Here is a 15,799-nt window from a genome sequence, read left to right on the forward strand (position 1 = left end):
TAGACAGGGATATAACTTTGTTTTACTTCTAATTTGGTAACAGTGACTCCAGGTGTTATGGGCAATATATTTTATGGAGAAACAGGATAACTAATGTAAGTTATAGAGCTAGAGATCAGTACTGTCTGAGCTGAAAAAAACACATGGACAAAATGATATACACAGCTCTCTGTATGGAACAGTCCCATGAAATCACTAACCTTAGGTTTTGTGCACCCCAAGCTTCACTGTCTCTCTACCCCAAGATCCTAAGTTCTTTTTTCCGGTCTTGTTTCCTCTTAGAAAAAGATGTTAGAGAGAAATTTGACCTGTGCCTAAAAGAACCACTAAGAATTGGGTTTTGGTAACAAAGTTCTTTCCACTCCTACATTCATGTTGATCCTCCTGGGTGGTCTCTTCAAGAATTGAGCCAAGTTCTTTTTATAGTAGACATAGAAATAGTCTTGTGGAAGAAAGCATCTATATGAGTATGCTGGAAAGCTTATTCTCCAGGATCTCTGAAGAACATATTGGTTCCGAGACATAAGGTCATAAATGGTTTCAAAAATCAGACTCTTCCATAAATTTACATAGCATCTTCATAGTCTTCATCTCTAAGGATTGCTCTCTTCAGTCCAGAATAGATGACTGAAGAGTCCTAGAAGCAAAGGTACAGGGTTAGAGGGCCAGAGCAGGGAAGATGAGTGGAACATGCCTCCCATCAGTTTTATTTCCCAATCAACAGGAATGCATCTTATTATGGTGTGCCTTGCAATACATGACTTAGAGGTTCTTGAAAGTCTGTGGCCCTAAGCAAGCATTTTTAAAGGGTCTGCACTTTAATGGTGGGCTACAGAGGTGCTTCTGATGAGCTGCAAACTGATATGAACATGAAAAGCCTTCTCTCATTCTTATGGGCCATTGTTAGGCAGTTCTATAGGCTGTCATTTTTTAAAATAATGTCAGAATTTTGTATTCATACATTTAACTTAGCATGCCACTGGAATGGAGTTTACCAAGGACTTGAGTACTTTACTAAGACATTTGACTGTTACACCACACTAGACAAAATTACAAAACACCCATGTCCTTGCACACATGAAGAATTAGAATCCTTGCATTTTATAAAAACATTTTTGTATCATCAGTGATGTCATGAATTGTTCAGTTTAGAAATTACTAATTTTAATTACAAAAATCACTGTTTAGCATATTATATTTCTATGTGTTGTTTTGTTAATCTTATCAAATAAATTTATGTATACATGGCTCAAGAATATTTGTGTAAAGATTTTTTAATAGAATTTTTAGACTATACTCCAGTTTACTCCCAAATCACTCAAAAATGATGTAGTCCAGAATCACACAGTGCATTATGTTGTTAGGTCTCTTAGTCTGTTTTTGTTTTACTTTATTTTATCACACAGGCACCCTCCAAACACTGGGGATAAAAGAGTAAACAAGGCCATATTTTACCCTCATCTAGCTTACTTTCTAACAGGAAAGACAATGAACAGATAAACAAACAAACAAAAAAGATATGTATATGTAAGCCTCCAAAATTTTCTTCTACAGTGATGCTTTGCTATTATAACTAAATGTTTTTATGCCTACTGCATGAGAAAGTAAAGAAGATAGACCATGATATCTTTTGTTTTTTCCTAAGTGGTCATAATTTTAAAAGTATGAGAACCAGACCCAAGAAGAAAGAGTATGGATGTTAGAATAATAGGGATTCTAACTCACCTTATCCTCAGTATGTGTACTCAGGGATTCTACTGTGGGGGGAAAAAAAAGGTACGTGCTATGAGATTTTACTTACACCTAATGTCTTCCACTAAATCAGTGATAAAAAGACTTTTCCCTCTCCTGTCTATTTCCCATTGATTTATTTACATTAATAGTTTTATCTTACTTTTCTGTCTGTCGCAAATATAATTCCCCTATTATGCAGAGAAAAATTAGCAACCTGGGGATGGGATGGTAAGTAAGTCCCACTTAACATTTAGACCTTTCAGCATTTCTGGGCCTACCATGTACTAGATAGGATAACAATAACAACTAGGTAGCTATGTTGGGGTGTTGTAGGGAGTACATACGGTTACTCAAAGAGGATAGGTGGAAGCCACCATCTCCAATGCTTCTACCTGATTGCAGAATAAGATATACACTCCATAGTCAGGCCAAGTTAGCATTAGCACTGGGCTCTACTCAAGGCAGGTCCCAGAAAAAAGTCCAGTTTTTAGATAGGCACAATAGTCAGATCCGAAGGTAGAAGCAGCAACCCAAAAGAATGCTGCTATGCACAGCCACTTCTTGGCTCTGGGAAGGACAAAATTGAGAGACAAATTTGTTCCCTCATGTCTTACCTGCTGCTGATTGCTGTTGCTGTTGCATATAGTACACCAAAGAATAAACCTCTTCTCCATTTACTGCATTCACTGAAAAAGAAATGAGGGTGCATTGTGACACAGTCCCTTGTTCCCGAAATTTAATTTGCTCATACATACCACCTATCATAGCCATGAAGACAGATGATTCCTGTATTTGCAGAGGTGGCTGGATCACAACAGGGTCAGGTTTGACTAGCAGACATCCCGTTACCTCTTCCCCAGGTCACTTTATCTACTTTGTTCCCGGTTATTTGGGAAACCTCACCATTTTTATATATAGGCTGTAGTTGCACTGGAGAAGTTGAGTTGACATATGTGGATCCTTGGAGTACAGGGCTGGGAGGGCTCCTGAAAACACAGAAACACATGCTATCCACCTGGGATAGCATTTTAGATGCCCCAGACGACATTATCTGGGATTATGAACAAGACGCTGAATGAGAGAAACCAGTTAGAAATAGTACTAATATTATAGAATAGTAATTTCTGGGAAAATCAGCAATCAATACAGTTGTATGGTACAAGCCCCAGCTCTATACATGGGCTGAGTAAAGCCCATGTATATGCCCAGAATATCACTAGAGTATATACTCAATGAATGTAAGGTCCTTATCTGGCTGGCTTACTGTGGTATTGCCCACACCCGTAACAGTGCCATTTATTTTACAGATGCTCAGTAGATATGAAAGGAAGGAATACTGATTGACTCAAGATGGGAAAGAGGTTGCTGGGCAGAAAAAATTTTTTGTTGACATAAACAATAACACACTATTAAAATATATCAACTAAACATTGGTATCCTCATATTGAAGTATTCAAAAATATTTTCCACTTCTAAACTGCTAAAGAACTTTATTATGAAAAATTTCAGTATGTTTATTACTCTCTAGCTTGTGTTACAGAAAAGTGTATATAGCTTAACTATTCTATGATTCTTAAGCACTCAAGATTTTTATGTATTTTCATGCCTTTCATCACTCAATAGAATGGCTTATAGACCCTCAGATATTGGTTAATTGATTGAATTAATACATAAAATGGGTCAAAGTAACTTAGTTTTCTTTTTTATATTTAGTGAAAGAGGTAAATTAGGAAGAACGATGAAAGTATTTGAATTAATTTAAATAAAAAAAGAGGAATAGCAAATGAATATTCAAAGTTATTAGTGAGATAACTGTGGAGTGGAAGCTTTGGATATAACAAAAATATGAAGAAAGCTATGGAGAGGGGACAATTCAATTTTTTAAATAGATTTTTTCTTCACTGTCAGCACAGACAGAGAAAGCAGAAGCCTCACCTGAATGGATCCCTGGCCGAATGTTTTCCTGAAAATCAAACAAACGAGCACACATATCAGTGGAGGAATGCGTTTTCTTAGTGTTTTGATGTAGCCCTTGTGCAGGGAATGTTTTTCATGCCAGTACACCTGCCACAAGATGTCACTGTATGCCCAAAGGACATCCTGGCAGTCATTCAGGCAGATCCTTTATTTTGCAGGTGAAGAGACAGGCCCAGAAGTGAGCTTCCCAACAATAATAAATATCAAAGCTAAGACTTGAGCTCAAGCCTCTGAATCTTATACTGACAATATTTTTGCTTCTGGTTTTACAACTACACCACCTAATCTTATCTTAACAATATCCCTCAGAAGGAAGCACTGCCTCAACGACATCATAGATGGGGTGAGGTGCACAAAGATGCAGAAAAAGCATGTGATTTAAATAAGAATCTCACATTGTCTTCTCTTGCCCCACCTCCAGCTTGATCAATGGAGAACAAGAAACCAATAATAAACATACAAATAAAAATTCAGTTACCAATTGTGATAAAATTTGAAACTTTGTACTTTGATGAAGAACAATGAAAAAGAGGCTGTGTGGCCAAGTAAAGCTTGTTGGAAAAGAATGACATTTAGGTCACAAGGTGGAAGAGGTCCAGCAATGAATAGAATGTATGGATATATGGACAAGCATTTTGGGGTGAGTGAAGCATGAGTTTGTAATAAGAATTCTAAGGTGAGTAAGAATTGACACATTGACTTTATTTGGGAGATGGTCAGTATAGCTGGAGCTGTAAATGTATTTCTCTTCCAGTAGCTGATTAGTTATTTAAATAGTTATATTTTTTAATAAAAATTAAATCACATAAGCACTAGATATAAGCTGGACTTTAACTACTAATACAAAGGTGATATAGAACTTTACTTACAACACTGCACTACTTTAATATGTGCCTTTCCCATGATGAGTCTTCTAAGCTAATCTGTAGCAGGGTCAATAACAAGATATGTCCATTCTTTATTGTATGTGCATTACAAATGTAGCCTGTTTCATTGAAAACAAAGGTCAGAGTAACAACTTAACAATTTCTATATATACTAACCTATTTTTCTCTTGAGCCAACAGCAAAATAATAGGACCATAGTGGTGAGACCCAGGATTCCAAGCAACCACTCAAAGAGTGTTGAAGTAAGGTTTCTTCTGTCTTCTGGGGGCACTGAGGAGAGAAACCTGTGCATGAGTTGCCAATGAGAAGGGCTTCAATTTAGAGAGCAGACATCTTGAGTGTGCATTGTGGCCAAGGTCTGCTCTTTGCAGGGAGAGGGGGTAGTGAAACTTTTATCTACAGACTTGCAGCTTTTCACAAATGATAAAAGAAAAGATGCATCCAGTCATTATGTTCTCCATACCCCCTCAGATACATTTCTTAGGTCAGTGCCACCCACTAAAATCCAATCATTGAAAACACAGCAGCAGCAGCACTGTGATGTCAACAAAACTCTCCCAGGCAGCTGAAAAAAAGACATTGACCAGGAATGTTCCATACCTGTGATGTTGAGTATCACCACCTCACTGCGTTGGGCCCCAAGGCCATTGTTGGCCTCACAGAAATAGTTTCCAAAATGGTCTGCAGTCAGAGTGAGGTTGAAGGATGCTCCTCCTCCAAAGGGGGCTGAGCTGTTTCCCATGGTAACATTCTCATGATAAAACTGGTACAAGATTGGAGGAGAACCTCTCCATGCTTCGCAGTGAAGATCTATTACATCTCCCACCACATTCTGAGCCTCAGGAGCCCTGATGGTGAGAACTGGGCGAGACACTGGAACTGACAGAGATAGTGTAATGTCTAAGAGGGTCTCTGATAATGTGACAAACTCATAATCTCTTCCCACATGGGCTCAGCCTCATTGAACTTTTTCAGAATGTCCCAAGGGAACATGGAGCCCAATTTGTGACATGATAATTGAACTGAAGGGTAGTTAAACTTACTTCTGACTGTGATGCTCACTAGCCCACTGAGACTGAGACCATAGCCATTGTCAGCTGCACAGTAATATTTCTCAGCATCACTCTCCCTCACCATAGGAATCTCAAATTTTGCTGTCAGTGAACGCTGGGTCTTCGTTTCCAGGTTTAAGCCCAGAACCCCTTTGTACCAGAGAAAAGTGATGTCTCCTGTTCCCCCAGGGACCAAGCAGACAAGAACCAGCTTTTCTCCCTCCATCACATGTCCCCCTGGAGGCTGTGTCTCCAAGCTCACATTATAGACAGGGATTCCTGCACAAACACAAAATAACACATGAGAACTCTTGGGTAAGAAGAGTTTCAGGGACAGAGAGTTGGTGCAACCATCCAGAAAGAAAAGGGCTTGGATAAAGTCAATAATTTATATAGTTTAATATTAAAGTATGGGGAGAGGTGGGCAATGTTTCTGCTGACTTAGAATTGGCATTGTTTGGGTCGATGGTAGTACGGTAAGAAAGGCACCATAATATTACCATAGAGGATGCAGCATTACCTCCCTCCCTAGGACAATGGACTTTCCCCAAACCCTGATATCTCAAACTCTCATTTTACAAGGCATAAAAGCATAGTGATTAAAATTCCAGGTTACAGATCAAACTCTCTGGGTTCAAATGATGGTTCTAACTCGTGCTAGAACAGGGCCTGCTTTCTAGATTCTGTGTGTGTGTGCGTGTGTGTTCCACCTTCACCAATGCTGAGTTTTGAGCAAGTCTTGGAAAGCCCAGGTTTCTAGAGAACATTTGCTTTATGGAACAATTGATACATCTTTGATAGTGAAAGAGGATATCAGAAGCATCAATCCTGACTTCAAATAACATGATTCAGAATCACAAAATGCTCTTTTTTTAATCTTTAAAAACCAGGCCCCAGTATTTCTTCCATAAGCCCTTTCCCAATAATCTATTCAAAAAGCCTTCTTTTACCACCTCAGTCATATTTCTTTCCTCTGAATTTTTATCAATAGTCAACCATATACATGCAACACCACCAATATTTCACCCTAGTTGTTTAAAGTATTGATTGAGCATCAGTTACTTGTAATCAGGGACATGTAATATGCAGATATTTCCCCGACACTCTCCAGGAGAGGGAAGACACATAGCAAGAGTTTCCTAAATATTATTCTGCTTACTTGAATTGGAATAACAAGAATAAAGGAAAATCTCTTAAGTACTCTGATAGAGAAACTCAAGTACAGTACCTTTTTCTGCAGGAGCTGAACACACCTGTAGGGAAAACCCAAGCTTATGCCCTCCTTAAGCCCACCCCAGCAGGGTCCCCCACTTGCACTCACTCTGCACATATATCTGGATACTCTTGCTCTTTATGACTTTAGTTTCAGCTGCCTGTGCTTCACACCAGTAGGACCCTGAATCTTCTTCCCTCCTCACGGCAGGGATCTGGAGCTCTGTAGAGTTGTTCCAGCTCAGCCCCAGGGCATAGCCATCTTTGAAGAAGCAGAACTGGAGATGGACATCTAACTTCTCTGGAGGGAGCTGGGCCTTACAAGTCAGGGTCATTGAGTTACCCTCTATGGGCATAGAAGGGTTGGCTATCAAAAGCAGCACTAGAGAGAAGGATTAAACAAATATTCCAGGGCAATGAAGTTTAGAGTTCCTGGTAACAGTCACTTTGTATTCTCAGCTTTTGAAACAAGATTGAGAGGCAGCCAAATGCACACTCAGATGATCTCTTACATCACCACCCACATATGGACAATGGGTTTTCTTTTGTCAACTGCTCACTCCCAACACATCCTGCCCCTGTAACATCACTTCTTACCACAAGTCAATACTTACTTTTGGCTTGTTTCTTACTCATTGAAGTTTCTATCCATGAACTAAGAAGACATTTTTGGGGAGTTAGTGCAGGAATATTGACAACTGTTATCAAAGTTGGCATTGGAAATGATGAATCTTGAAGTTTTAAGAAAAGTGAACCTATCTTATTCATCCTTGCTGTAAGCCATATTGGTTATATTTTTCTGTTTCCTTTTCCCTAATGTCTCAGACTATTTCTTTCAAAGACAGAATATGAGACTTGGAGGATCTGTCAATCTGAAAAAGACTTATAGAAACTCAATGTCTTCTTTATTGATTCTCTCTATGCATAATAGTTGCCTGGAAATGCCCTGGAACCACACATCTACACAGCTTGTGCTATGAAACTTCTTTGCAAACCCCTTTAGAAGTCATGTTTATAAGGAGAAAATTTAATCCATGTCTTGAACCTCAGGAATGTATCCTTTATTGGTCTTAGGGGCTTTTTTTATGAATTAAAGATGGTTATAGTTGTATTCTGCTTTCACTTCATCTCCTTATGGTAAAGAAAGAAAGGAGTTTTTCTTAGGAAACTTTTTAAAATTTTCAGAATAACAGCAACTTTGATTGTTGAATAAACAAATACCTAAAGAGCTAGTGCTGCTTCAACTTTTTAATTCACCACATTAAAGTTCCAAGTGTACTAGATCACTGAGAGGTTATTCTGGTTTAATATCTATAATCCTTCTTATTGGAAAGCTTTACCCTAAAACTTAAAAGAAAAATCAGTTCCAGAATGGTACTAGAATATTTCCTTTGTGCTAGAGCATGGAATGCCCTGCACATTAGAGTAACTATCTATCCTTGTGAAGTTATAGTCCCCAGAGGACTGAGGAGCAGTAGAATTTTAGGGTCAAAGCAAAAAAGAAAAAGAAAAAAAGTATCTAGTCACCTTTAGCCCACTTTTCTGAATGAAGCTGAGTTGGGTATGGAGTAGGACATAAGAGCAGTTTGCAAGAGTTTAGAGTTCATTCTTACAGCTCAGAGCTTATTTCAAATAATTCTCAGGCATAGAGACTACGTGGCAAATTCCTGGTGGCAGAACATTTCTTTTGTCACCTTTTTGGTGGCTTTGGATTTCTGCCTAGGCTAGGATTAGGCACATGCATGCATTTATGAAGTAAAAATAGAGCCAGGCACAAGAGATCATGGCATTAACACAAGGCATGAGTTAGATAAACATCAGGTGAGGAACCCAGAGGCAGGGTTGGTTTTGAATATGTCTCATCATAAGAATTCCTAATTTTGTGTTCCCTAGCTGCATATGTAGCCTGTGTTTTTTGATGTGACAGGATAACTTTTGTTAATTCTGTGTTTAGTATTTTATGTACAAAAAAAATTCTGACCCATATTAGATTTAAACAGATTTCAGTGAAATATTTCTTCTAGGAGAAAATTGCCTCCTCTCATCATCAAGTTTAAAAAAAAAAAACAACTTTAAATGAGGATCACAACAGTGAAATAAGTTTGCATAAATCAGATTCTAAAAGAGAAATCACACTTGTGTAACTGAGGTGGGACCAGAGCCGAGCTGAAAATTGGAAAGAATCAGCAACGCTATTTTATTTTGTACAGACCCAAAGATTGACTATAATGTTGTTCTCCATTTTCTCTATCACTCTTGGCAGAGCCTCTGAGGAAAAACAGGGGTCTTATAGCCCATTATGCTAGGAGAGGCGAGAGTCTTCTAACATCAGTCTTTGGCACCCACATCTTCTGTATTCAAACAGCAACTTCCTCCCTAAGCTGGGACTTCCCAGAACAAAAATAGTGTGGTCTTGAGAAAGTCAGACCAACACCTGTTCCTTCAGCTAAGCAGGGAAATATCAGGTGTAAAAACTAGTGTGAACACAAGCAGCCTTAACCCCCAAAGGAACCACTGTTATTTGTATACCTAAGTAGCTGTCACCAGATGTCAGACAGTCATCCACGGGCCTCTAGTTTTGGTCCCATGTCAAGATACCCCACAGACCATGAAGAAGAAAGGGAAGTGCAACTCACCAGTTGGTTCACAGAGTGGAACTGGAAGAGAATTCAGCAGTAATCAGTACAGAGCAGCAAATACTTAACATATACAAAGTTTAAATTTTCAAAGAGTTTCCCCAATAACAGAGCTTACTTCCCTCTTATCTCTCCTACATTTTTCCCTTCCTTTTCCCTTTACTATTTCTCTTTTCTTCTCTCTTTTCCTCCTTTCCTCCTAATTTTCCAGTTCCTTTCTTCCATTTTCTTCTTTCCATTCTTTTTCTCACATTCCACATCACCCACAAAATGCCTGCCCAAAAAGTAAAACATAATTAATTTTATGATTATAAAAGCAATTTCCAATAAGTTCTTTTGTTTTATAACTATTTAGCATCTCCCTTCTATAAGCTCCTCATTTTCATCCTGTCTTCTCGAAGGCCTGAATGATCCAGCTTGCACAAGCTGACTCATGGTAGCAATAATCAGAGAAGAATAGTGGAAAGATTCTTGCTCAAGATACAATAATTACTAAGAACTGTAAATTCTGTGGATAATGTGGGCTTTGCAGCCAGTTACCATAGATTTGAATTTTGTCTCATCCTCTTACAAGTTGTGTTAACCTGAGAGAAATCCTTCATTTCTTTATGATTTGGATTCCTTAACAGAACTGCTTCACAGAGCTTTGTAAGAATTAAATTAGTTGATATCTATAAAATGTGTAGACTAGTACCTAGTGCCTAGAATTTAACATTTAATAAATATTATCTTATTGTTATCTATCAAAGTGTATATTTAGTTTGAGATGTCTTCTTTTTTTATGTTAAATGTTTATTTGAGTAATTAGTTCCTCAGGACAAAGAAGAGAATTAATAAAGGCTAACATAAAAATCACATTTTAGATACTCCTGAGAGTTCAAATAGAGAAATGAAAAGTAATCCTGATGGGGCAATTTAGAAGTGGTTGATGATATAAACAAGAGCAGTTTTAATGGTATGGGGAGAACTAAAAAATTATTTAAATGGGTTTAAGAAAGGATACAGAAGTTTAAAAACCTAGAACAGTTTAGCAACATCCAGAAGTTAGAAATGAGGGAGTTTTTGACTATAAAGGGAGGGCATAAGGAAACTATTTTTCTTCATTTTTATTGCTTACACAATAACAAATATCCCCACTCACCCTTGCCTTTACCTACCTCCGTGCCGCCGTCACCCCCACTTTTCTCTGGCCATCATCACACTGTTGTTTGTGTCTATGGGTTACTCATATTTGTTCTTTGGCTAATCCCTTCACCTTATTTTATCCAGTTTCCTCTTTCTACTCCCCTCTGACAGCTAGCTCTCAGTCTGTTCCATGTATCAATGCTTCTGTTTTGATTTCTTTTGTCAGTTTATATTGTTCATTATATTCCATATATATGGGAGATCATATGGTATTTGTCTTTTGATGACTGGCTTTTTTCACTTAGCATAATAATATCCAGCTCCATTGAAGTGATGAAAATTTTCGGTATTTTGATTGCACTGGTGGTTGCACGACACTAAAACTTTGTCAAAAATTATAGGTAGAATATCAAAAAAGTGAAACACTGTAATATAAATTTTAAAAAAATTAAAGGATAAAATGAGGTGAAGTAAAAAAGAGAGAGACGAACAGTGTAGCAAAAGGAGGAAACAATCAGGCCATATTTCTATTATTTTAAGGTAAAATATATTATAACATGCTTACATATTTATGGGAATGACACAGTTGGAGGAAATTTTGATGATGGAGCAAAGTTTTTGAGAAATAAAAAGAGTCTGGCACACACTGCACAAGTGGAGAATCCTGTATATGATAAAATAAGGAACTATGTATTAATGATGGGCTGGGGGGAAGGCAGAGTACATAAATATAGAGGAGACTGAGTTAATACATACAGCAGTAGAATAAGGAATTTACTTATGAGTGCTTTTATTTTCCCAGTGAAATATAAATCAGAATTATATATTAGGAATAAGAAGGGAGAAGTTTGAGGAAAAAGAGAAGGTATGACATAGTGGTTATCAAGAATGGGAGAACATTGATTATGAAAGTATAAGAGGATTGCCTGGCATGGCTGATTATTGGTGGTTCTGTATTTAAGGGAAAATAAGTCAGCAGGATTGTGCCTTCTGTTTAAAATCACATTAAGCTGCTTAGGCACAGGTGGGAAGCATGGGGAAAAAAGTGCATTAATCAGGGGGGTGTTCTGAAGGAAGAGAGATGAAGGTGTATCCAAAGGAGTATTATGATAGACTATTGGCTTAGATTCTATAGTTTATCACAATACTCGTTTGGATACACCTTCATCTCTCTTCCTCCAGAACACTCTCTTGATTAACACATTTGTTTTATCCATGCTTCCCACCTGAGCCTACTACTAAAATCCTGAGAATTCTGTGGCAGGAGTTGTGATTGTGGCAGGAGTTGTGAATATAAGTCATTGAGGGTATGCATGGGGAGTATTTCTTACATTATAGATTTTTGTTCTGAGGAATTTCAATTTCTTCAGAGGATTTACTTCCATTCCTTGCCTATATAGCAGCCATATTGACAGTGTTCAGGTTTCTGGATGGGGAGATGTGAGAATCTAACCTTTCTCTAGATAGACCTGTGATGCATATCTTAGTTTTCAGCCCCTTGTCTTGTCACCTGAGATGGTGCATCAGAGAGAGTTTCATGGAAGGGATCCACATTTAAAATATACACAAAAATATAAAAACTAACTAGAATAGTATTTAGATTTAACAAATGATGTTGCTTGGTAATAATTTTAGATCTTTTAAAAAAAATTTTTATTTTTAAGTATTTTCAGGGATACCAGAAAAGTTGCAAAAGCCATGCATTTTACTCTTGTATACTTTTTTCACAGCTTCCCCGAATGTAAACATATTACACAATTATAATACAATTAGTAAAACGAAAAATAACATTGATACAATACTATTTACCATGTGTCTTGGTCTGCTGGGGCAGTTGTAATAAAATACCACAGGTTGGATGGTTTAAATGCAAAAAAAACAAAAAAGAAGAAGAAGGAGGAGGAGGAGGAGGAGAAGGAGGAGGAGGAGGAGGATGTAGAGAGTATTAATTGACAATGGAAAAAGTAATCCTGGGAAGTTGAAGACATGTTAGAGATGGCACACTAGAGATTGTGGGTTGGGGATAGAATGTATTAAGTGTGTGGGTATTGGGTGGAGGGCGATGCTGAAAACAAAGATTATGGAAATAGAGAAATTATAGGTAATGTTATAGGGTTTGTTGGTAGGAATGGGAGATAATGAAAAGATAAAGGAAAATTATGTTAATAGTAAGAAGGGCAAGGAACCAAAAAGCCAATTTGTTGTACAAGTTATCTTCATGGTTATTGAAAATATTATACCAAAAACACAATCATAAATCAAAAATTGAAAGACAAATGTTGAACATATCCTATGAGATAAACATTAAAATAACATTTTTATTATATAACATTGAAGAAAAACTATACAACAATGAAGAAAGAAATTAAGGAAGACACAAATAAGTGGAAGCATATACCATGCTCATGGATTGGAAGAATTAATATTATCAAAATATCCACACTACCCAAAGCAATTTACAGATTCAACATAATCCTTATTAAAATGCCAATGACGTATTTCACAGAAATAGAACAGACATTTCAAAAATTTATATGGAACCATAAATGACTTCAAATCACTGCAGCAATTTTTAGAAAGAAAAACAAAGTAGGTGGGATCACAATACTAGACATGAAACTATATTACAAAGCCACTATAATGAAAATGATCTGGTACTGGCACAAGAACAGACCCATAGACCAGTAGAACAGAATAGAAAGCCCAGAAATAAGCCCATGTTTCTATGGTCAATTAATATTTGACATTGGGGGCAGAAGCATAAAGTGGAGTAAAAATAGCCTCTTCAACAAATGGTGTTGGGAGAGCTGGCAGGCTACATGCAAAAAATTGAAATTGGATTATCAGCTGACACCATACACAAAAATAAACTCAAGATGGATAAAAGACTTAAATATAAGTCACAACACCATAAAAGTCCTAGAGGAGAACATTGGTCGGAAACTCTCCGATATCCCACGCAGCAATTTTTTCACCAATATGTCTCGTAAAGCAAGGGACATAAAAGAAAGAATAAACAAGTGGGACTTCATCAAAATAGGAAGCTTCTGCATGGCTAAGGAAAACATCAGAAAAAGGAAAAGAGAGCCAACCATAAGAAAAAATATATTCGCTAATGATACATCAGATAGAGGTTTGATCTCCAAGATATATAAAGAACTCACTCGACTCCACTCTAAGAAGACAAACGATCCAATCAAAAAATGGGCAAAGGCGAAAGATTTATAAGATCTGAAGAAGCGGAACCTAACCAACAATACAAAGATGCAAGGAAAATAAGACCAGCAACACTGAAAGGAAAAGAAATCAACAGAGACAAGAGGGAAGGAGTGGGGCGCGGGGAAAAGGAAGGGAAGGGGAAAGTCAAGGAACATATAGCAAGGACTCATGGACAAAATCAAAAGGGAAGAGCTGAGGGAGGGAAGGAGGGAGGGGGCAAGGGAAAGTGGTGGGGAGTAGGCAGAGACAAATGTATTTGAAAAAATAAATTAAAATAAAATTTTAAAAGTGGGCAAAGGACCTGGGCAGACGCTTTTCCAAGGAGGAGATACATAGGGCCCAGAGGCATTTGAAAGGATGCTCAGCATCACTAGCCATCAGAGAAATGCAGATCAAAACCACCATGAGGTACCACCTCACACCGGTCAGAATGGTCATCATAAACAGATCCACAAACAACAGGTGCTGGCAAGGTTGTGGAGAAAAGCGAACCCTAGTACACCATTGGTGGGAGTGCAGACTGGTGCAGCCATTGTGGAAAGAAGTGTGGAATTTCCTCAAAAAGCTGAAAATGGAACTGCCTTTTGATCCAGTGATTCCCCTGCTAGGACTATACCCTAAGAATCCCAAAACGCCATTTCGAAAGAACCTACGCACCCCAATGTTCATAGCAGCACAATTTACAATAGCCAAGTGTTGGAAGCAACCTAAATCCCCATCAGTAGATGATTGGATAGAAAATTATGGTACATTTATACAATGGAATACTACACAGTAGAAAGAAAAAAAGAACTACTACACTTCACGACAGCATGGATGGAAGTGGAGAGCATTATGCTAAGCGAAATAAGCTGGGGGCGAAAGACAAATACCATATGATCTCACCTATATGTGGAACCTAAGCTCCAAAACAAACAAGAAAGGAAAATATGGCCAGCAGCATTGAAAGAAAAAAGGAACCAACAGAGACAAGAGAAAAGGAGGGCAGGGTGGGCAGGGAAAGGGAAGGGAAGGGTCAAATCAAGGAACATATATCGAGGACTCATGGACAAAGCCAAAGTGGGGAAGGATTGAGGGAGGGAAGATAGGGGAGGGGGCATGGGAAAGTGGTGGTGGGAAGGCGGAGAATAAAAAGAAACAAAATTTTTAAAAAATTAAAAAATCTGGTTTTCCTGTATCTACCACTTTCTGTCTAACTCTGAGCCCTCAGTTGAAAGTAGAGAGCAGAGCAGTCCTGAACATTGCCAAGTAGAAAATTACTCCTTAGAGGTCTCACAGCTCTTCAGGAGTCAGAGCCCCATTATGGAATCCCATACTCTGTTCTGAGTTGTCCTACTTACCACAGATCAACAGCAAGAGCCTCAGCAGCATTAGGGCCAGTTCAGGGACTGTATTTGAGATGCTCTCTCATCAAAAAAAGAATTTACTTCAGAGTAAAGAGGCAGTGGTGTGTAAGAGGTTTGAGGAAGTCAGGATTGGAAGTTACCCTGCAGTACAAGTTTAGAGAGATAGAGGAAAGAACAGGAGCCATCTAATGGCCAATTTCATTTTTCTCTCTTGTGGATGGTGAGAAAATTAAAGATGCTTCTTTTTATAGTTTAATTTAATTTCCATAATTTGAAGATAATGCAAATTAATACATCAGGTCCTTTCCTAAGAACTCAGGCATCTCAAAGGAAGTTTCCTAAAGGCAGTTTTTGACTTTGATATTGTGTGTCAGACTATGTTTCTGCTGAAATTCAAATTGCATGCTTTTCACCTTTAGTAAGGATGTCTCCTTCAGCACATCCTTTCATTTCTCAGAAGCCTCTAATGTAGTCACAACTATGCAAATATTTTTATTAAGCCAGAGACTGATGACTGTCACCCAGGTTATGCATAGTGTCTGACAATTGTTGCATATGATGATGTGTACATGGTAAAGTTACTCTTAAAATACAAGCTTCCATATATAAAC

At 37.9% G+C, this 15,799-nt stretch overlaps 1 protein-coding gene across 2 annotated transcripts; it reads right to left on the minus strand.

Annotated features, from left to right (window-relative positions):
* Positions 1-565: 565 nt before the first annotated feature.
* Positions 566-15,213, minus strand: FCRL1 (Fc receptor like 1). 2 transcript variants are annotated; one of them, XM_054563021.1, is made up of 11 exons: positions 15,183-15,213; positions 9,499-9,519; positions 6,972-7,244; positions 5,642-5,929; positions 5,199-5,477; positions 4,755-4,868; positions 3,670-3,697; positions 2,638-2,720; positions 2,349-2,420; positions 1,726-1,754; positions 566-637 (listed from the first exon to the last, which is right to left on the minus strand). In XM_054563021.1, the coding sequence occupies exons 1-11, from the start codon at positions 15,211-15,213 to the stop codon at positions 566-568; spliced, it is 1,290 nt and encodes a 429-aa protein (XP_054418996.1). The 2 variants fall into 2 exon arrangements, with proteins under 2 accessions (XP_054418996.1, XP_054418994.1); XM_054563019.1 differs by having other exon boundaries at positions 1,726-1,757.
* Between the last annotated feature and the right edge of the window lie 586 nt (positions 15,214-15,799).

This window comes from Pteronotus mesoamericanus, unplaced genomic scaffold (assembly GCF_021234165.1).
Source record: "Pteronotus mesoamericanus isolate MK-2021 breed Mesoamerican mustached bat unplaced genomic scaffold, CSHL_Meso_final scaffold_705, whole genome shotgun sequence".
Taxonomy (NCBI): domain Eukaryota; kingdom Metazoa; phylum Chordata; class Mammalia; order Chiroptera; family Mormoopidae; genus Pteronotus; species Pteronotus mesoamericanus.

What these genes read in the sequence shown, in the direction of transcription:
- FCRL1 (XM_054563019.1), bottom strand. Translation starts at nt 15,213, where the DNA reads ATGCTGCTGAGGCTCTTGCTGTTGATCTGTG. An exon ending in GGTGATACTCAACATCACAG is followed by an intron (nt 4,869 to 5,198) that starts GTATGGAACATT and finishes TTCTCTCCTCAG; the next exon opens with TGCCCCCAGAAGACAGAAGA. An exon ending in GTACACATACTGAGGATAAG is followed by an intron (nt 638 to 1,725) that starts GTGAGTTAGAAT and finishes CTTTGCTTCTAG; the next exon opens with GACTCTTCAGTCATCTATTC.